This window comes from Anser cygnoides, chromosome 3 (assembly GCF_040182565.1).
Source record: "Anser cygnoides isolate HZ-2024a breed goose chromosome 3, Taihu_goose_T2T_genome, whole genome shotgun sequence".
Classification (NCBI taxonomy): Eukaryota; Metazoa; Chordata; class Aves; order Anseriformes; family Anatidae; genus Anser; species Anser cygnoides.
Window position 1 is genome coordinate 72,998,901 of NC_089875.1, and position 20,914 is coordinate 73,019,814.

Sequence of the window (20,914 nt, forward strand, 5' to 3'; positions counted from 1 at the left end):
AGACTTCACGCTGTCGTTGCTGGAGTCAGATGTAAAATGTTCCTAGGGCTTCAGTGAACCAGGACTGGTAAAGTTTTATGGACATGAATTACTTTTTGAAACCAATTTTTAAAAAAGCAAGCAATAAATATTGCTTTATGTTTAAAGAAGAGTCACATCTTTTGAAGGATTTAATTCACATTTGGAACAATGATGTTTTCTGGTTATTTATTTATTTGTGATCTCTTTCAATAGGATTTTAATGTATTAATTATCTTGGCAAATATGGCTGGAAAATTTTCAATAGGTGTGGCATTTGGCCTTATATACCTCTACACGGCAGAACTGTACCCAACAATTGTAAGGTAAGAATTTTTGCCAGGCAGGTATTTTTCATTGTTTTGTTGTTATTTCAATTTTTTACAGTCTTGGGCCATATCCAGCAGCTCTTGACACTAACGGCAGTGGTCCAAAAGACAGGATAGGATGAGTCCCTCTGCTGCTTCAGAGTTGTCTAATATTTGGCTGTACAGTAAATTTTTATTTTTTCATTTCCACGTGCATTGATTGGTTTCACTGAGGAAAGAGAATACTCTGTATTTTCTTATATATTAGTTATACCTTTCTTAAAAGTTCTCATTCATCTCATAGTCTATGCTGAATGCTGATTGTATTTTTAATCTTCATTATAGAAGTAGCTGAATTTCACTACAAACGACCTAAATTTACATTGGCATAGCAATAGCTTCCTAGTATAATTTCATATTATCCTACTGATGTGATAAGTGTCTATGCATTTCTAATTTTTTGCTGTATCTGCCAGAATTCTTAACAAATATTTGTTTCTTGTGTAGATCACTTGCTGTTGGAAGCGGGAGCATGATGTGCCGTGTAGGCAGTGTGGTTGCTCCTTTCTGTGTGTATTTGAGAAGTGTTTGGATTTTCATGCCACTTGTAAGTATTTATTTCAATGGCAAATGTTTCTCATTTTGAAAAAGTATGTATGTAACTTTTTTTTTTTTTCGGGACAAGAGGCTGAACTTTTCTTTTGAAATTGAATGAACCATTCTTACTCTAAATTTTAGGTCTCAAAGTTTAGTAACTTCCTATTGTTAAAAATGCAGCTAAAGCAAGAGGGAGACTTTGAATCACTGAAATCTGAAAAGTTGCTAGGATGCACAAACATATTTTTACTCTGCAGGCCTAGCAGTTCTTGACTGTGCTCATAACTTACTCTTACCCTTTTTCAAAGGAATTCACTATGGTGGCTATCTTTTCTTAATATTCTTCTTTAATCTTTTCCCTGGCTTCCCTGGGATACTTCACTTTTGGAGCAGCTTTCCAAAAGATCAAGAATTACTCTGCTTGGTCTTCAAATCTGTCCCATAGCTCCTTTTTTGCATTTTTCATTTACATGAACCAAAGAAAACAATACATGAGATGGAAAAAGAGACAAATGGTATGTTAATGAAATTCATGGTGACTTTGGCAAAGAAAAGAACCTTGGATTCATTAAGCACACCCTAATGTAGATGACTTCCAGGTCATATTACTATTGAATCCTTATCTCCAATTGCCCCAGGAAAAGACAGGTGGGACCGTTCCTTCATGGATCTTGGGCATTTCTTCTGCATTATGTAGCTTCAAATCCATTTTGGACAAAATATTTTTCCTTCTCACAGATATAATATAATATTCCTGCTCACTAATGAATTGTATTTCTTCATTACAATCCTGTTGTGAGGCATTTGCTGCTTAGAAATCTTGCAGCTATTCAATCACTTTTTTTTTTCCTGAAGGATAATTTATGCCCATATATACAAAAATACAAATAATTACAAAGTTTACATTAAAGATCAAAGTGGAGAAGAGCTTATTAATGGTTTAAAAATAGTCTGAGTTCTTTCAAAACCCCTTAGAATTCACTGTGACTAGCACACCAACGTTATATATAGATTATACGTGTCAGAAGGTGAAAATGTAATGGAATCTGACTTTGGCCTAGATTCTTACGCTAATTTTGTCTACCACATTGGAATTTCCTGAAAAAATGGCATTGTGTTCTTTTGATTTTGCAACTATAAAATCTTAAATTATAGATGCTAGAGATCAGTCTGAGAGAATTCTTAGGAACTTGTTTTGTTATTTAAATTAATTACTTTCAGTTGCTTTGGATGAAAATTATGAAGATGAAGCAGACCACAAACTTATTTATTCCCTCAAGCTCCTAAAAACTGTTTTCTTTCTTAATAATGACTCCATACTAGCCAAGATATCATCCCAGAAAAGACACAGAAAACAACATTTGCACAACAGAGCAGCCATGGGAGAACATTCTCTTTCTCTAGTCAGTGTTTTTCCTTTACTAGCTGAGATAAGCTTTATCTGTGCAGAAGAGCTGCAGTCAAACCACAGATGATGAATGTTCAAACATGCCGGAGAACAGTGCAAATGGCAGTATAAACAGAGGAATTATTTCAGCTATGAGCAACTCTCAGTGTACAAAAACTGTCCATAGTATTTGTAGAACTGTGTAGTAGTTAACTGTGAATATATTTTCATTATTAGCTCCTACTATAAAACATTTGTCAGTTTATTAAATAGGCTTGTCTTAGGTTGGAGCACCGCTTGCCAAGTCTCAGGTAACATAAGTGTTTTGGACTGAAAGTGAAATGAAATGGATTACATTTCTGAGTAAACTGATCTGCATCACGTTGACCTATTGTATACACCACACGCTGTCGAGCAGTTAATACTACTATTTGTTTGACAGCCTGCCTCACGTACAGTTGAGCCACCTGTGAGTAATGCAAGCATCTCATCTGAATGCCCATAAATCTTGAATACTTGCTAAATATGTTTTTCATGTGACAGCTTTCTAGAAAACTTACACAAAGGCAATTGCTCTATGTATAAACTTTGTGTTTATTGGCTGTTCAGAACATAAAGTGAAAATAAAAAATAACTCCCCTGTGGTCAGTAAAGCTACATGAATGCAAAGCCTACGTCTAATATGAGAGGTTTTCAGGACAAAACTTAACATTTTTTTGTTGTTGTTGAAGTAGGGATTTTGTAAATAAGATCACGTTTTTAGATTGGTCCTGAGCAATCAGATGTGGTGGATATAAATATACTTGATTGGCAGACTAGAAAAATAATTTTTTCTCAGAAGTAAAAGTGTTATTTTGTAGGAATATTTAATGCAAATTATCTCTCTCTCTAGTCCAAGTGTATTAAGTTCTGGCCTTACACCAGTGTGAAATTAAAATTGTTGCTCCAGGCAGGGTGGAAGACATGAAAAATAGTGGCAGATCTTTTTTGAAGTTACTCATGATAGTTGTTAGAAGCTGCTGACTACGCTGAAGTGTTGGGAATAATCTAGGAGCTTGACAAAGCAGAAAGTCAGATTTCAAATTAAGACCCTGAAAAAAGCAATGAATTAAATAGGTATAGCTGTCACATAAACTTCGATGAATATTTTGCACAATAGTACACTTCAATCCATACACATTTAACTCCTTAGCTATATCAGAAAAACATTTTCTGATGCTGAATTATATATGGAAAATATTACACACATACGTAAGATACACACTTGTTATGAACAAACAAAGGGCTAAATTCTGTCCAATGCCTTGTGAAGAAGGATGCCAAGTCTGCTAAAGATCTAAAGTCTGCTACTTAACTGAATGTAACTGCATGGATAAGTTTGGATACTGCTCCTAAAAAAAAAGTAAATGGTGCTTGAAAAGTCCATTCATTAACAAACTGTGACTTAATTGTTTCATATTCTGTCTTTCATAGGAAGTGTTGAAAAATGCTTTATGAAGCCAGGGAGAAGAGAAACACAGGGAATAAGTGTGTGCAGCAGCTTTCACAATGGAAAAAAAAAAACAGCTTAACATATGGTGGTGGAATACAGAAAAGAATAGAGTTGAGATTAAAAGGCAGGAAAGGTAGTGTGCAGGCATCCAGGACAGTGGGAGTTCGCAGGGGAAAAAGAAGTAGTTTCATGAGGAAGGGAAACATGAGAAGAATGCAAAGTGTCTGAAAAGCTAACTGGAACAGAGAAGACACATACTCAAAGCACAGAGTGTTGCTTTAACCTTGCTCTGTCGGGTGTCAGTAATGACCCCGTTCTCATACACTCAAAATATACGGGTATCCAAATAAATTAGTAATGGTTAAGTTTCAATGTCCTTAATATCCCTCAATATTCTCAGTTATAATCTCATGACAGCCTAAAGGAAGTACATAAGGGAGGTTAGTGTGGAATAGCTGACACGTTGCAATTCATCCTTTCTTACCATGGCAGAAGATAAATCTTAACAGTAGAGTTCTGTCACTCAGAGGTGAGACTCTATGGTATGAGAGGTTTGACCTATGTTTATAAATATCACTCCTGCCATGTATATATGTCTCCAGTCTGCAGGGATTTCCTTCTCTTTGTCACTTGGTACCATTTCCTCTGGTCCTATTACTGTTAGGATTTTTTGTAATTTCTCATGGTAAGGGAATAAGCGTTTTATTTTCTCTCTGTCACTTGTAGTATTCAACGGTATTTTGCAGAAAGAGTGTATGCAACAGTGTGAATTCTGCTTCTCAAAAGCTTGCTTGAGACAAGCTGTCCTCTTAACTCAGGGGGGAAGGAAAACCAGGACGGTGCATTTGCATGAAGACAGCTCTGTTCAAGGTCACAATGGAGAACTCCAATTTTAAAGCTGCTTTCTGACCTGAGGAGAAAGTCTCCCTTAGATGCAGATGGTAGCTGGCTGGTTCAGGCACTGTGTGAGGGACATAGGCACAGTAATTCCAAATGTCCCCTCTCACACTTGTAAGGCGAGTATCAAACAAACAGGACAGACCTGAGAATTAGCATAAGGCAAGATGAAGATAATACAGTATCAAAGTACACAGTCATGAAATGGAAAAACACTGAGGCCAGGCATGATGTATTGTGTGGAAGCATTTGAATCAAGAGAGATTTGGATCATTTATCATCTAAGATTGGAAGAATGTCAGGGTTTTAATGCCTGTTCTGTACTTCAAAGGAGGAAAGTGAAAATTGTTCTCACTGAACAAAGCACAGAAATGCAAGGAAAGAAGAGATAGTCCTGGAGCATGTGCACGCTTCTGCATCTGCCCCACATGATCCTGGTCCTTTCTCCATCACGCTGAAGCGTGCTGTCATTGAGGTAGCGTGTACACCATGGACAAATCCAAGAGGTAGCCACAGCACACATGCCAGTGTGTGCTGTGCACCCCTATCAGATCTTTGATGACAATTCAGCAAATTATTCCTGTTGAGAGCTACATTATCTGCTGAAGTTTTCTCCTGAACAGGGATGTACGCTTCTGTAGCTCCAATCTGTACTGAGAAATTCTGGCCTGGCTGCGCACAGGAGGAGTGGGTGCGCAATTACAGGGGGAGAAGTTCAGGAGCTAGAGTAAGAATTGACGTTGCAGGTGGCAGGGATATTTCAGGGATTTATCTGTGAACGTGCATGTAAAGATAAATGTATGCAACCCTAGAATCCATTAGTAAATACATACCTGGTAGTAGAAATACCAAATGAAAATATACGTATTCTCTTTTCTCAAACAGAATTATTCCTCCTTGCACTGTATTGATCCCTTATGGAACAAAATACTTCACTTTCTCTTTGTTAATTCTGCTGCATATCTTTAATTTGCAAAACAACAGCAAAAAAAGTATTTTCACTGTATACTATATTCTATATTTCACTGTATACTGTATTCTATACAGTATACAGTCAGCATTTAGACTTATGATCTTTACATTACTGTTCCCTGAGTTTTATATTGTGTACTCTCAAGCGAAAGCAAAGATGTGCATAACTTGAAAGACTTTTCTACCCTTACAACTACTTTTTGTTTCTTCTAGTTACTCGTTGGAATCATGGCTCTGCTGAGTGGAATATTAACAATAATGCTACCAGAAACACTTGGAAAACCGTTGACTAATACTTTGGAGGAAGCTACAGAAATAGGAAGAAACGAGAAAAGCTGTTCAGAAAAGACTCCTCCAGCACAGAGTGGTGCAGCATTAGAAAAGATAGAGATGCATGGTCCAGAAACAGTCAGCACTGAGAAATAAAGCAAGAACAAAATGGCTGTTCCCAATTTTAACAGTTAAATAACTTGTAAGATCATTTTATTCAAGAAACGTGACTGTTCTATAGTATCTGTGCCTTTTAATTTGTAACCAGTCTTGCTTTTTCAGTAGAGCAAATATATGAAACCTTTTCTACGTGACTGAGGTGCTGCAGAAAATTTGATGAGATTTCTAGATCACTTCTCAAACTTACCTGGCGCTTAGGAAACCTATCTGACTTGCTGTGACCAGTTGGAATGATTACTCTAAATTTTGGAACCCACCTGATTGTCCATATGTAAAAAAAACAGGCCAATCCCTTGCTTCACATTTTCTGCAGTTACACGTGTAAGCCCACCACAGCGTGCCTTGTCCACTCTTGTCCTTTTGCAGTTGACAGTTACAGGCTTGAGACTTCAAAACACAGTGAACTCAAACACACAGTTATAATCCAAGAGAGAAGCCTTAATATTGCATCGTCATACTAAACTCAAAGTTAAACTAATTTGTTCTTTTTTTTTTTCAAATTTGCTACTAGAAAAGCTGCCATTTCTAACAAAGAGAAGTATTCTGTGGCACAGCTTCTGACTGAAAAAATAATATTAAGTTTGCAAAATGTGCAAATAGTTTGTGTACTATTCATTCTGTTGAATGGCAAATGTATTTTTATTAGGCTTAGAAAAAAAAAAATCACTGGTTTTATTGCTGTCTGAGTAAATTCTTTTTAGTTTAGGTAAAACTAAAATGCCTGATGCCTTGGAAAGTCTTATTCATTCCAGACGGTTATTTCAGTGCACCCCTTCTTGCTTAGTTCAGCTCAGGTCTAGCATCAGATTCTTCCTAAGGTTTAAGAGCAACACCAGCAACTTTGCCACACGCCTCCATCAAGGCTTAGCCCTTCTTAGTCCTCAGTGGAACAGAGCAAGTGGCACATGGGCCTTATTCAGGCTCTCTGCACAGGGCTGGACTTAATTATTGATGAAAGATTAGTAGACATGGTATCTGCACACTATTTGTATTGGACTACATAGACTTACATGGAGTCTGTAGCTCCATTTTTAACTTACACTACACAAAATCAGTTGTGAAAATATAAATTAAAAAACGGTAGCTTGAGGACACCGAGTTACCAGCCTCTGGCAGTTTTCAGCCAAGTGTCTGTAGATGTCCCACTGTTGTTACACCTCGTGTGTGTGTCAGCACTCACTTGCTGGTGCAGCGATCATGCCTCGTGACTGTGGACCACAGAAAACTGATAGATAGGAAAGCATCATTCTGGCTGGTAGTTTTATGGCTTTCTGTCCCAGCTTTCCTTTTTTCGGTTTACCTCCAGACCTGGGAGTTTATTCTTTGCTTGTGAGTCTGTATCCTCTTGGCCACCCTTGCCTGAGGGGGGGGTGGCACGGGAAGCTTCTGCACATCGGGGTTCAGACAGCTGGGATTGTGTGAGCCCTGCCACCCCTGGTTTGAAAACAGAATTCTTCTCATCTTAGGCACCTACTCACGTGCTAGCTGGCACGATCTCATCAAAACAAATCTTCCCATGTTTATTTCTTTGACATGTACCCTAAAATCAGACACCTAAATTACTGTACATAAATATTCTATATGCTGTAGTTTTTCTATTGTATCTGCATAGGCATATTAGTTTTAGTGACTTCTGAAACCAAAATAATGATTTATATCCCCTTGTAAAATATTTTTTTCTTCACTGCACTGTCCTCGAGTGGAAGTAGCATTTTTGGTACTGGACTTAGGATTTGATCATATACTATATGAGGACTGCCGTGCTTTGAAGCCCAGCGAAAGTCAGGCAGTTTAAGTTTAGGGTGTTTCTGGGTGATAAGTGAAGCAGAAAGGGGTGTTTACTCTCCCTTCAGTTATGTGAGTGTCCCAGTATCTGCAGAGAAAACTTCAGAAGAGAACTGCATAGACTGGCTTCTGTCCAGATATATTTTGCTCAGCAAAAGTATGCGCTTAACCTTACCCATGTGAGTAATCCCATCATTATTCAGAGGAGCACTTGAAAACATACTTTGATGACTACAGATAGGATTACTCACACGCTGTGGCTTTCTGTTTTGCCGAGGAGCAGACCCAGTACTCTTCCACTGCTTCCAGATCCCCCCGCCCCGGTTCCCAGAGCAGAACAAATGTCCTTATCTGCAAGATCTGTTGCCAAACCCTGCCTTAAACAAGGGCTTAACCACACCAAAGAATGTCATGCAATAGCCCTAACAGGGAATGAAACTGATACTGTCTGACATTACAACCGCTGACCCCGTCACAGAGCTCCAAGCAATCTCATTATTTTGGGGTTCTTTCACATGATCCTCTTTTTTTCATACATGGTCCTATCTTAAACTCCTCAGTCTGCAGTACTGGGGACGGTACAGTGTATTTTAACAAGGTACTAAAGAATAACTAGCCTGTCTGCTTTGCTGCCTGCAGAATAACTGATCTGGGGGTTACACTGCTAAGTACAGTTACACGTTCGTGTGACCTGAGGGATTCAGGACCAGGTCATCTGTAATTGGTACGTGTGAGGTAGAGAAAATAAGAAAAAGGAAAAGTCTTAAATGTGTGATGACACTGAGTAATCCTTACAGGCTATGATTTTAATTATGACTCTAAAACACAGTGCAGCTTGATAGTTTTTAACCCTTAAAGCCAGGTCGTACTGTCACTGAAGTCAGTTGGCATTTGATCTTTGATTAAGTGAGACCTGAATTTCCCTAGCCCAATGATACTATATATATTTCCCCTGGAAATAAAGTGTTAATCGTTCTACTGGTACACTTTTTGTGACTTTATGCATGACTAGCTTTGAGGATGCTCTGGGGCATCCTTTTCTTTCAGTTGAGGAAGCATATTACTGTAAGAAAGGAAATAGCATTTGTGTATATATACCAGTAGAATTTCTGTTTGCTTGCTTTTTTCCACGTGGAGAAGAATATGTTTAACACTAGTCATACATTATAAATGTAGCATAGACAGAGTGAGTTGATTTATTTCTCTTAAATATTCACAGATGATCTAAATCCTCTCAAAGGAGAGCACTGGGTTTGAGAACAAATGCTTCTAAGTTCCTTTGGGGCATATTTTCTTCTCATGGCTCATGAAAAGAATTTCTTTTCATATATATTTTTTTTTATCTGAGTCCTTCAGTTCTTTTATGTTTATATTTGTCATCTCTATCTTAGTGCAAATTTATTGTGCTGGTCAATGGCTCTGGAGATTTGTAATGGTTTTATGAGATATTGGATTAGAATTCTTATCTGTCTTAATTGCTGGTCGTTATTGCACAATAATAATGTGTTTTATCCTGAAACTGATATAATATTTTATTAAACAGTTTTGCAATTTTTTAGGGACATACTTTCTGAGTTAAAAATAGGAATAAGAGCAATTATCATTAATTTAATGATAACTAAGGGAAATGATTAAGTAAATGTTTTTGCTATTTTGAATCTGTATTTTAAAACTATGTGAAAAGATTCATTTTCTACTTTAATAGCTGACGTGATTTTCAATTTATGAAAATTTTAACCATGTAGAAAAAAAAGCTCTGCAGACTGTGTGCACTCTGTGTTGAACGCTTTGGGTGGTGCCGAGTGTCTGAACAAGGGAGCGAACCCTGCCTGGGGGCTGAGGGGCTTTGTGTAACAAAACCCAGGACAGTCTGGCACCCCCGCTCTGGGTGAAAAGGGGTGGAGGTCTCACTGGCATTCTCCTGCATCTCTCACAATTTATTTTTACCAACTCCTTACGTGCAGTCACTCAGCAAGCCTCCATAGCAGGCGGCTGAGCAACATACAAGGCCTTTGCGTGTGCCTTTCACAAGGGCTTATAAAATGCAAGGTCGCATGTACTCTGGAGGCATGATGCCAGAACGGCATTTGGGGCTGCTAAAAGGAGAGTCTGGATTCATCCTATACACTTGCACAAGCATATCTTAAAGATGCTTGCCTGAATCCCACAACAGATTTGTAGTAGATAAATTAAGTTCAAAGATTAAGAAGAAAATGGTGAGTGTAGACAAAATAAGTTTTTTGATATCAAGGGAAATACAATCAAAGCTGTATCTGCATTGCTTCACCTCTTGTGAAGAAGAATTAGAGCACATCTGTGTGCTGGTAACCTAGCCATTTTGTACCAGATTGTGTGCCAGATGAAGTGTGCATTTTGGAAACACGGGAGAAGTATGTATTCTTGGGAAAGAGTTATTTGCCCAGAATATGTGGATTTAATACAATATACGTGACTAATGATTTTTTAAGTGTGTATTTATTATCTGCAGTTACATGCAATAATAAACACAAACACAGTATTTAATCTTTACACCCTTATATAATTTGATCAACTTCCGACACTCACCAGCTCTCCATTTGGTGCACACTCCTGGCAGGAGCTGGGCTGGTGCTCTGGTGTTTCATGGAGATCCCTGCTGCAGCAAAACACGTGTGATTCTTTTTTTGCCAGTATTTGTATAAGCTGGCTGGGGCAGTAGTCTCTAGGACAAATTCAGTAGCGACAAAAAGAGCTGCAGATGTTGTAGAAATGACAAAACAATACAACTGATATCCACCTGGTGTTCAGTTGATGTGAAAACTAAGTGCAAGTTCTTCATGCAGGAACCGGAGTGGACAGACAGCATACAGAAAATGAGAATTGCAGCCATCTATAGCCCTACTCTTTGTGATTTGTCCTTTTAGCCCTTCTCAGGAGTCTTATTTATTTTCCGGTTCTCTTAACTCTCAAATTAGTGCAATTTGCGCCAAGATTTTATTAATCTTATTTATTCTGATCAAGTTACACCCGTCACTTGGCTTCATCATTCATACTTTCGATGGCATTGTATGTCCCTGCCAGGTGATTTAGGTTCTTCCCTGAAGGTAACCATAGTGAGTGATTCTGTTAAGAGAAATGCTATGCAGGAGATGAGGAAAAACAGTAAGAACAGCTCACTGAAAGCCTGTTCAAATATTTGCTAAAGATGAGACATCTGAATAATCTCTGATACTGACTGCAAGAGCACTGAGTTTAATGATGCTGAGAAAAATCAAGCCTAAAAATGAGGAAGTATCCTTTTCTTGTTATATCTGATGTATTAAGCTGATTGCAAAGAGGTTTGGACACAAAAACAGCTCTTTCAAATAAATTACTAGCCTAGGTTTATGAATAACCAGAAGCAGCGAGGAATCACTTCCCCACCTAGTGACAGATACCTCTCCTTCTGCATTCCTGTCTGACCCAGGCTCGGATACTGCTCGGGTGCTGGTTGCAGGCCCTGTGGGTAGGACCCAGTGCTCACAGGCATCTCGTTATTCATGTTGCCTCCTAATGTGTCTCGTGGGGATAGAGCTGGCTTGCACAGGAGTAGGAAAAACGAACACCAAGGGGCAATTCTTAAGAAGATTGTCTCCGTGGTCTCGTTGCCGCTGATGAAAATGAAATGCAGTTTTTACTGAGGTGATCATGGATATAGCAAAAGAACCAGGGATAAATGGATGATCTTTGAGCAATATTTTCACAAAGTTTTTCAACAGATAAGTCAGTATTGCTGGTGTCTTTCTCATATTGAGTAAATATTAGGAGTGAGTAAATAGCATGTGGAAGCAGTAAAATGAGGAGCAGCGTAGCCTCTGTGCTGAAAGGCTAACTTGCCATGGACATCAACGCTGACTTGATCTTTGAACCGGTTAAAGAAGTGGTAGCGAAGGGATCCATACCATTGATAAGATCAGAAACAGGTTAGCACTGCTGTGTTCACAGAGGTCAGTTCTGTTTATCATTGCTGCTGTTTTCAAGAGCACACACAAAGCCAAGGGATTTCTAAGTTAAACAAAGGGCAACATTTCTTGAGCATTGCTGGAGCTGGGCCAACGGTGCTCTGAGATACCACAGCCAGTTGTTCGGAAACAGCTCCAGGTATGTCCAGGGTTGTGCTTGTTTGATCCTGGAAGCGTGGCCCCCTCCTCCTGAGTGACCAAATCACGAGCTGCACTCACCAAAGGGAGTAACAGCCACTGTCACAGAATTTGTAGTGAATGCTGCACCTGGAATACTATTTGACAATTTTTTGTTGGCTGAAAAACACACATTTCGTGCAATGCACAGAGTATATACACAAACATCCAGGGAGACTTAGGCAGTTGGGCTATTACGTGGGCAAGGACCTGACCCTTCTTCTGAGTTTTCCCACCTTTCATGAGAAAGGAACAACATCAGTAGCAAAAACTTCTCATATCTTGAAGGCCTCAGCACAGAGTGGCTAATTTTTGGTGAGCCAGGGCTCTGGGAGTTAGAGCAAAGATGTTCTGTATCGTGCTGCTCGTATCAGTGAAGAGCAGGGGTAAGAAAAATAACAGCACTAAAGCCCTGCAGGGATAAACAAACTTTTGTGGTGGGAAGTCACACATTCAGATTACAGAGAAAGAGAAGACAGAGCTCCTCCTGCACCCTAAAATATGGTGTGCATTACTTATGGGCACTTTAGCAAAGCATGGTGTGATCATCCTTCCAAAATACTTTAGCACATGGAAGAAAGAGAGTTATTTAATGAGATTACTGCAAGAGTCGGTGTCACAAACCAGCATGTATTTTCTGAATCTCATTCTCAGGAGAAGGCCCACTGGGAATTCCCTGAAACATTCAGCCGTGCGTAAACATCTGATACAGAAAATTTCCATCAAATCCTTTAAGTTTGGCAAAGTTATAAGCAACTAGAGGTAGGATCTCAGGATGAAAAATCACGGGCAATTTTAATCTTAGCTGGCACTGCGACCTCTGTTGATATTTGAAGGGGGAGAGATTTCCACATCTGAAAGGCTCCTCTCCAAAACTGTACATACCCATCAGTGACTCAAAATAGTGTATGTTTTGTGATAGATACATCAAGCCATCAACATTTTCATTTCTAAACAAGCAAACCTTCTCCATTCCTCTGCCCCATTCCCTGTCTTACACAACTCCGTTTTTTACATTCTAAAAACTTTCAGAAAAAATCAAGCTGTACTATAATTTTCACAAAATTACTCCCTGTTCCTTTCACCACTGAAGGAAGAAAAACGCATCTATAAAGGCTGGTGATTATGTACGCGTATTATGCCATGTCGTTAGCCTTACTGTTTAAGAGCAGCTTGACTGGGAGGTAAGGTCGGGCACCATGCACGCAGCCTGTGCGCTGTTTGCCCCACTGCTGTGGGTGCCCTGATACCCTCAGGGGGCTGAGCAATCTGGAAGTAGGTGGCTATGAGGACAAGGCTTCTGCTTGGAGGATTCATGGCAAACGCTGTTGCAGAAGGCCAGAGGGGAGCCATCTCCAAATGGCACTTTATCAGCCAAAGTGCCACCACGCCAGTGCCACATGCCCCGGAGCTCAGACATAGTGCTGTACAATGTTATCAGGATACCCCTGATCCTGCAGACAGTTCCGTTTCTGGCAAAGCTGCGTTTTTCTGATGACGATGTTAACACCAACAGCCCTGGCTGGCCGTGTTGGCCGGGCCCCTGTGGCTCTGCAGGGACTCGTTTATTCACCCACCCTGACGGCTGTCATTGCCCTGCGTGTTATCGCCTCCTGGGCTGCTGCAATCATCTCCTGAGTGTTACAGCAACCTCAGGGCAATATTAGAAGCACCTACTATGCAGCTAACTGCTCGTAAAGGGGTTAAAACAGGACAGGGGGGCCCATGGAGCCTCCTCTCTGGGACAAGAGCAGAGCTCGGCGGCTGCCCGGGACGGGAGCCAACGCTGGGCCAGGCGCACGCAGCTCCGCCAGCAGCGGCAGGGCCGGGGCAGCTCTCACAGCCAGCCCGGCCTCTCCACTCCAGGTATTTCCCTCTCGTTTCTCTGGGATTTGGGCTTTGTCAGCTGGGTAGTGTGTAAGGAAAGAAGCCTGCTCTGCAGGGAAAGGGAGGGAGCGAGCAGCCTGCTCAGCCCACGGCGGGCACAGCCAGCCTGCCTCTGGGGCACCGTGGGCCTGAGGGGCTTAAGGGAATGCTTCAGCACTTGGATTGGGGGGGGGAGTGGGGTTAAAAACAATCGCGGGACTGCAAGCGTAACCATTTCGGGTTTCCTTAGTTCCCCCTTCGTTCATTTTCTGCTCAGCAGTTCAGTCGTGCTTCTTGAACGGCTCACGTGTGTGTGGGGCCACGCTCGGGCTGGCACGTCGGCCAGCGCCAGGTACGGAGGCTGCCCACCGAGGAGGACGGAAGGGGCAGCAGCTTTCTCTCAGCCCTGCCAGCGCCAGCAGTCACTGCAACTGGTTTGCCTTTTTAACACTTATTCTTGCAAAACCCTCGGCGCAAACGGCTCTGAGAAGTGCCAGCTTAGCGCCAGCTGCCGCGTCAGACCGAAATAGCCTGTCCTCGGGAGCCCTCCCAGGTACCCAGACCGCTGCGGCCTCAGGAGCTCTGTACAGCCCCGGCTGTCCTTGCCGATAGGAGCGGGGCGGCCTTTAGCCTCTGCTTTGCACTCGGTTAATTTTTGGCACGTTAGCACGTTAAAGCCTGCTGTGCTCGGGTCTTGCAGCAGTCAGTGAGTGCTGGAACCACGGCTTGACAGGTGCCCGTTGGGGCCGGGCTCCTGCAGGCTCCAGCAGCGCCCTCCTGCTCGCCCTCCTGCTGTATTTTGCAGCACTGGGACTGACTGCCAGCAAACCGCCTGCGAAAATCCCACCTGAACTGGGAAGATTTGCGGTGAAACCCGAACCGCCGCTGAGCTGCAGCTCCCCTTTCTCCCCCGGCCACGGAGAGGTCAGTTGGGAAACCCAAGCCCCAGCGTGGTCCAAGGGTTGCACGGGGACGGGCAACCGAGAGCAGGCCTCCGGCAGATGCAAGGTGCACCCATCACACGTGCTCCGGGGGGCGGCCGAAGGAGTGACTGTGCTTGACCGTGGGCTGCTGGGAGGCCGGGAACATCAGCATTATTAAAAATCCCCTCATTTCTGGTTCTTTTCTTCAATTTTTTCCTTTTTTAATAACAATTACCGGTACAAAACATTCTGGTGACTATGCTAGGGAACAGAAACCATTGATGCTCTGCCAAATGGGATCCCTGTTGCAGGAGGCTGAGGCTGCAAGGCTGTCAGCTTTGGGGCGCTGGCAGGGCTGAGGGGTGCAGCTGGTGGTCAGAGCTGAATTCCTTCAGCTTGGGTTCGGGGGGGTCAGCGGTGCTGGTTCAGGGTTCATCTTCACCCCCGCGTTGTGCCCTCTCTCCCTGCTGCGTGGGCACTTTCATGGTTGGCTCGTGAAAGGAGATGTAATGATTAACAGGGAGAGACTTAAGCATTGCCCGAAGAAGAGGAAGAGGGGTCGTAACACCGCTGGGCTGCGGTGCAGGAGGAATGTGATGATGGGCAGCAGTGCTGGCCCCCTCCCTTCCCACGCAGCAGGAATATCAAACCTTAAGCAGTAAAACCACAGGGGGAAGTGAGAAGCCGTGAAGTGTTATGAGCAAGAATCTTGAAAATAGATGTGATCCCGCAGTTTTCTTGCCTAAACTTGCATCAAAGGTGCTGAAAGCCACAGGAAAATGTGAAATCAGCCCCTCCCTTACAACTGCAGGCACCGTTTTCCAGAAGAGGTTCTCAGAGAGCAGTCGGTGAGGCTGGATTTCTGCAGTCAAGGATGAGCAACTCCCATAGGAAGTGCAGGGAGGGTGAGAGTAGGACTGTAAAGGAGCAAGACCAAAGGTCTGTCTCACCCAGCATCATTTCCAAGAGCCAATACTGGCAGATGATCCAGGAAAATGGGAGAGGCATAGGCAAAGGAGAATTCTCCACTAGATGCATCCTGAACTTTTGGCAGGAGTCCACCACAGGATGCCCAAGCCAGCAGGTGCCCCTTGACTCTCATATTTAATAAAACTTCAATAATTAATTTAGTAAATTAATTAAAGGTAAATCTGAAGGGTTTATCAGCTCTGCCTTTGTCCAGCCTCCTTTGGGCCCATCTAGTCCTTGGTTTGGGGGCCTTGCAGGTGCTGATGCTCAGCCTTGCTCCTCACCTTGTAGGTGCCTGTCCCCGCCAGCTCTGCGCCCTGGAGATGGCAGCACCCAAGGTGGCAGTGGTGGGCGCGGGGCTCATCGGCCTGTCCACAGCGCTCTGCATCTCCGAGGCTTTCCCCAGCTGCCGCCTCAGCGTCCTTTCGGAGCAGTTCAGCCCCAACACGACGGGCGACGTGGCAGCCGGGATGCTCATCCCTCACACCTACCCAGGTGCGTGCAAACCGGTGTGACTGCGTGCCCGGGGTGCAGCAATGCACAGCGTTTCGGGAGGAAAAGTACCATTCCCTGCATCCCCACCTGTCCTATCTCCTCGATGCTGGCTTGCATACTTCTCCTCTTTGCATTTTCACTCCCCTGTGCGTTTGGTTGTGTTTGCACGCAGGCACGCCGATCCACGTGCAGAAGCAGTGGTTCAAAGAGACCTTCACGTACCTTTTTGCCATCAGCAACTCGGCCGAGGCGTCAGAGGCTGGCATCCACCTGGTCTCTGGGTAAGAGCAGCCTCAAGGGCACCCTTTGGCACGTGTGTGCTTTGTGCTGGAGCAGGCAGAGGCATTCCTTGCTGGCGCTCAGGAGTATGCCCCCCATGGAGTAGCTCTCATGAGCATATTCCCAAGAAACTGCATTGCAGCTGCTCGGATAGGACATATTTTCAAGCACAGTTCGTGCATGGGTGTGTGTAGAGAAACCGCTCAAGACGGGCCTGCCTCAAATGTCTTTTTTTGATGGATGATTTCCATGCTGCCGTCTACCACTTGCAGACACTGCATGGGGACTTCATTGTCCATTCACAGCTGCTGGGAAACTGCTGGGCAGGCAGTCTGAAAAACAGAGCCCTGCTCTCTCACGAAGCCTGGACCGCAGCTCCCACCTCCTGGGCATTTCCCTAAATTCACTGCCACCAGCCCCAGGGCTGGAGAGCAGGCAGGGCACAGTCAATGGGGACAGACTCCTGAATCCTCGGGTTTGTGCTAAGGTTGCAGCGACGAGGCAGAGCTTTAGCGGCTAAGTTTTGCAGCTTTTTCTCCGTGTCCTTCCAGCTGGCAGGTGTTTAAAACCCCTCCCAAAGACGAGGTGCCTTTCTGGTCTGACATCGTCCTGGGGTTTCGACCGATGTCCGCAGCAGAGCTGCAGAAGTTCCCACAGCACAGATCCGGCCAGGCCTTCACGACGCTGAAGTGCGACTGCCCACCCTACCTGCTGTGGCTGGAGAAGAGGTCGGTTTGGTGCAGGACGGGTGCGCGGAGAAAAGCCCCGGCCCAGGGGAGCTGGGGGGAGCTTGTTGGGTTGGGACAAAATTGGAGAAGGGCTGTTTCTAACTAGGGAAAGTGCAGAGAGCTGGAGTGTGCATTTAGGCCGTGTGAGTGCCTCTGAAATGAGCAAACGGTTGTCTCCACTTGAGAGAAGGCGACAGGCTGCACGCTGATCGGAGATCAAGCGGAGAGACGTGCACCAACGCCGCGGTACAAATTGCCAGCCGAGCTGACTGCTTGGACGCCTTTCATCTCGCTGCAACGTGGGAGAAAATGTTTCTGCTCCAGCAGGCAGCCCGTGAGGGCGTGCTGCAGTGCCACCAGGGCCACGCCGGGGCCACGCCGTCTCTCCACACACACGCTCTGTCGTGCTGCATCGCTCACCGAGTCGGAAAGCTCTGCTGAAGCACAAGCAAGTTGTTAAACCCATTCAGGATCTGCCACGTGATATCTCATCTCGCCTTATTCCTGTTACAGCCCTCTCATTCCTCAAAGGACGCAGTCTAATAAGATGATCGAGCTCCTTTTCTTTCTCTTCTCTCTGGTGGCGAGAAATGAGAACGTGCTAATGCATGTAACTAATTCTCAAAACCCCAGGGATCTGAGCTGTATTTGTAAACCGTTCTCTTGGCAATCCACAAGGAAAATTGTCTTTGTGCCCACCTTGCTGGTCCAAAAATGAACTTCAGGAATTTTTTCCTGCTCTCTTGCCTGAACTCAGGAGTTTTCAGCAGTTTTTATTGGTGTATTTTTTTATGGCGTGATGGCAGCATCCCAATGACAGTGCTCGGGGGCTCTCCCAGCAATTTGCCGAGCCAGGGCGGCTGCGTGAGACCTCCCCAGGTCTTACCAGCTCTTGCAGCATCCTGCTGCACCCAGACCCCTGCCCCCGGAGCACCAGGTGTGCCTTGGGTCTGCACCTCAGCTTGCTTGAGCTGTTAAAGCTTGGGACCGTTACAGAAAAGAGTTGTTGAGTCCATGAGGATCTGTCTGTCTATCTAGGGTTGTATGGCAGACCCTGCTGTGTAATATTCATCAACGTGCTGGACCTTTTCCTGTCCAAACAAGTTAAAAACATAGCTTTGATCAGGCCAAATCAGTCAAGTCACAAACAGAAGCCCCATGTGGTTTTCTTCACTTTCTATCCCACCTGTTGTCCCATCTTGGTTTTGATCTGTTAAAGGCCATCTCACGTACTTAACGTGCATAATAATTACACGTGGGTCTAGGAGGTTCCTTTCTACCTCACTTCTGGCTTTTTTCTTTGTTTTTCAGGTTGAGAGCAAACGGTGTCCAGGTGCACACCAGAAGAGTTGCAGACTTATGGGAGCTGCACAGGGAGTACGACGTCGTGGTCAACTGCACGGGCATTGGAGCCCACCAGCTCGGGGGGGACCCGGAGCTGCTCCCCGTCAGGGGGCAGGTTCTCAAGGTGCACGCTCCTTGGGTGAAACACTTCATCCGGGATGGGGACGGCTCGACTTACGTCTACCCGGGGATAGACAGCGTAACCCTGGGGGGAACCAGGGAGAAGGGGAGCTGGAGTCTCTCCCCTGACCCTGGCACTACCAAGGACATCTTCGACAGATGTTGCTCTCTTGAGCCCTCCCTGCAGCGAGCTCAGGATGTCAGGGTGAAGGTGGGCCTCAGGCCGTCCAGGTCGTCTGTGAGACTGCAGAGAGAGGTCCTGAGCCGGGGAGGAGCAAAGCTCCTGGTGGTCCACAGCTACGGGCACGGGGCGGGTGGCTTTTCGGTGCACAGAGGCACAGCCAAAGAGGCCACCCGCCTGGTGGGAGAGTGCATTGCTGCCCTGCAGGGCTCCTCCTCGAGGGCCAAACTTTGAGTCCCTGAGCCTCCTTTCCCATTTATGACAGGCTAAGGTAGCATTTCCTACTCCTCTGGGCTTTGATTCCATCGCTGGAGAGAAGAAACCTAAATCAACAGCTTGTGCCATTGCAGATGCTCGGTGTATCTCACCCGGCTTCCAGCAGCCCCCTTGGAAAGGTGTGATGGTTGTCAGTCCAAGTATTAGTCCAGCTGTCCATCTCCTCCATTTATTGTTCCTGCCCTGGGGATTTCCTCTAGCTTTGTACCGAGGAGGATGCGAGACACGTAAATATCCTTCATATAGCAGGAATCAGATTGCTTCAGTATGGTATAAATAACATAAATTAAGTATTTCTTCGTCTGCCTGGAAAGGGTATTGGATGCACGAGGTTCAGATTCAGTAAAAAATAGTTCTCTCCTGTCGTACCAAATCTAATCTAGTATTGTCCTCTCTCCTGCCACCTTGCTGACAAACTTTACCATTACCCGTAAGATTTAAAATAAAAAGGAAACCCTGCCTAGGGCTGCATTACAGTGCTCCAGGTCGGCTCCTACAGAAAACACTACTAGGCCACTCATGCACACCGACCAGACAAGCATGATTTTGAGAGCAGGTTAAATACCTGTTGTATCTTGACATGTCTTTGAGAGGAAGTTGCTCATGTGAACTCACGTGAACTACATCATCTTTCACACTTGTTTGCAACTCTTCTGTTCCATGTACCACAGATATTGCTCTCAGATATTTTCTTCCCCCCAACAGCAGCATTGACGTGCCCTGTATCCTAAGGAAGAGAATTTTTCAGGGTGGGCTTGGCAGTGCAAACATTTCTTTTCTACTTCTCGTCAGCACTTGCAGCTTTCCTTGTAACAGCTGATATAAATAAACCGGTGACAAGCCAAGAAGAATCGTAGCACCAACTGCAGTTGCACAGGGGAGAGAAGAGCAATTTAACTCTAGATAAACACCATAAAGACTAATTTGTCTGTAGCTGGATGCGAGCAAGCTCCTCTCCTGGAGGGAAGCTGAGCCACAGGAGCCCGGACTCTCACTCCATGGCAGAAGCTGAGCTGAACTTTACACTCAGTGACTCAAGCCCTTTGATGTGTCTGAAGATACTCCCCGTAATTCACAGCATCACACAGCATCACAGGAGGGCTGAGGTGGGCAGGGACCTCTGCAGGCCACCTGCCCCAACCCCTGCTCAAGCAGGGACACCCAGAGATGCTTGACCAGGACCATCTCCAGGGGGCTTTTGAGGCTTTCCAAGGAGGAGACCCCACAGCCTCTCTGGCAGTGCTCAGTCCCCCTCACAGTAAAAAAAAAAAAAAAAATAAAAAAAATGTTTGCTGATGTTTAGAAGCACTTCAAATTAGAGCTTGCTGTCAAAGTACAAGATGAATATCTGTTAGTGATTAAACTGCTCATTAGATTTTAAATGGCTTATTTAAGTGTTAGCACCCACTTTTGAGTAGTTCTTTGTCCTTACAATTACAAAACAGATCAAAATCTTTTAATAAATCACATGATTAGAATTAACCAATAAATTAAAATTGTAATAGCAAAGCAGAGGTCATTTCTGTAGGGTTTTCTTCCATAAACAAGGGGTTTTCTCACTCAGCGGGGCCTGAGAGGGCCAAGCAAGGCCCTTGTGTAACTGCCACGCTCAGAAGTGGCTGCCAGCTCCTGCTGCTCGCAGGTGGAATGGGGAAAGATGCCCTGCGCAA

The 20,914-nt window shown here is 44.3% G+C and overlaps 2 protein-coding genes across 12 annotated transcripts in view; both read left to right on the forward strand.

The window, feature by feature from the left end:
* SLC22A16 (solute carrier family 22 member 16) overlaps nucleotides 1-7,210 on the forward strand; it is a 39,906-nt gene extending 32,696 nt beyond the window's left edge. For all 6 annotated transcript variants that reach the window (XM_013175581.3, XM_048081119.2, XM_048081120.2 and 3 more), the window contains 3 exons: nucleotides 235-344; nucleotides 834-933; nucleotides 5,885-7,210. In XM_013175581.3, the coding sequence (XP_013031035.3) occupies nucleotides 235-344; nucleotides 834-933; nucleotides 5,885-6,097 (423 nt within the window). In that variant the 3' untranslated portion in view covers nucleotides 6,098-7,210. The remainder of the gene's footprint in view (nucleotides 1-234; nucleotides 345-833; nucleotides 934-5,884) is intronic.
* A 3,280-nt stretch (nucleotides 7,211-10,490) lies between these two features.
* DDO (D-aspartate oxidase) lies at nucleotides 10,491-19,703 on the forward strand. 6 transcript variants are annotated; one of them, XM_048081122.2, is made up of 6 exons: nucleotides 10,491-13,929; nucleotides 14,207-14,853; nucleotides 16,113-16,316; nucleotides 16,489-16,597; nucleotides 17,147-17,323; nucleotides 18,635-19,703. In XM_048081122.2, the coding sequence occupies exons 3-6, from the start codon at nucleotides 16,145-16,147 to the stop codon at nucleotides 19,200-19,202; spliced, it is 1,026 nt and encodes a 341-aa protein (XP_047937079.2). In that variant the 5' UTR covers nucleotides 10,491-13,929; nucleotides 14,207-14,853; nucleotides 16,113-16,144; the 3' UTR covers nucleotides 19,203-19,703. The 6 variants fall into 6 exon arrangements, with proteins under 6 accessions (XP_047937079.2, XP_047937080.2, XP_047937082.2 ...); XM_048081123.2 differs by having other exon boundaries at nucleotides 14,207-14,482; XM_048081125.2 differs by having other exon boundaries at nucleotides 14,207-14,281.
* Nucleotides 19,704-20,914: the final 1,211 nt, after the last annotated feature.

Coding starts and splice junctions, on each gene's coding strand:
- DDO (XM_048081122.2), top strand. CDS start 16,145: ATGGCAGCACCCAAGGTGGCAGTGGTGGGCGCGGGGCTCATCGGCCTG. Junction 16,317..16,488: donor CATCCCTCACACCTACCCAG/GTGCGTGCAAAC, acceptor GTTTGCACGCAG/GCACGCCGATCCACGTGCAG. Junction 17,324..18,634: donor CTGCTGTGGCTGGAGAAGAG/GTCGGTTTGGTG, acceptor TTTGTTTTTCAG/GTTGAGAGCAAACGGTGTCC.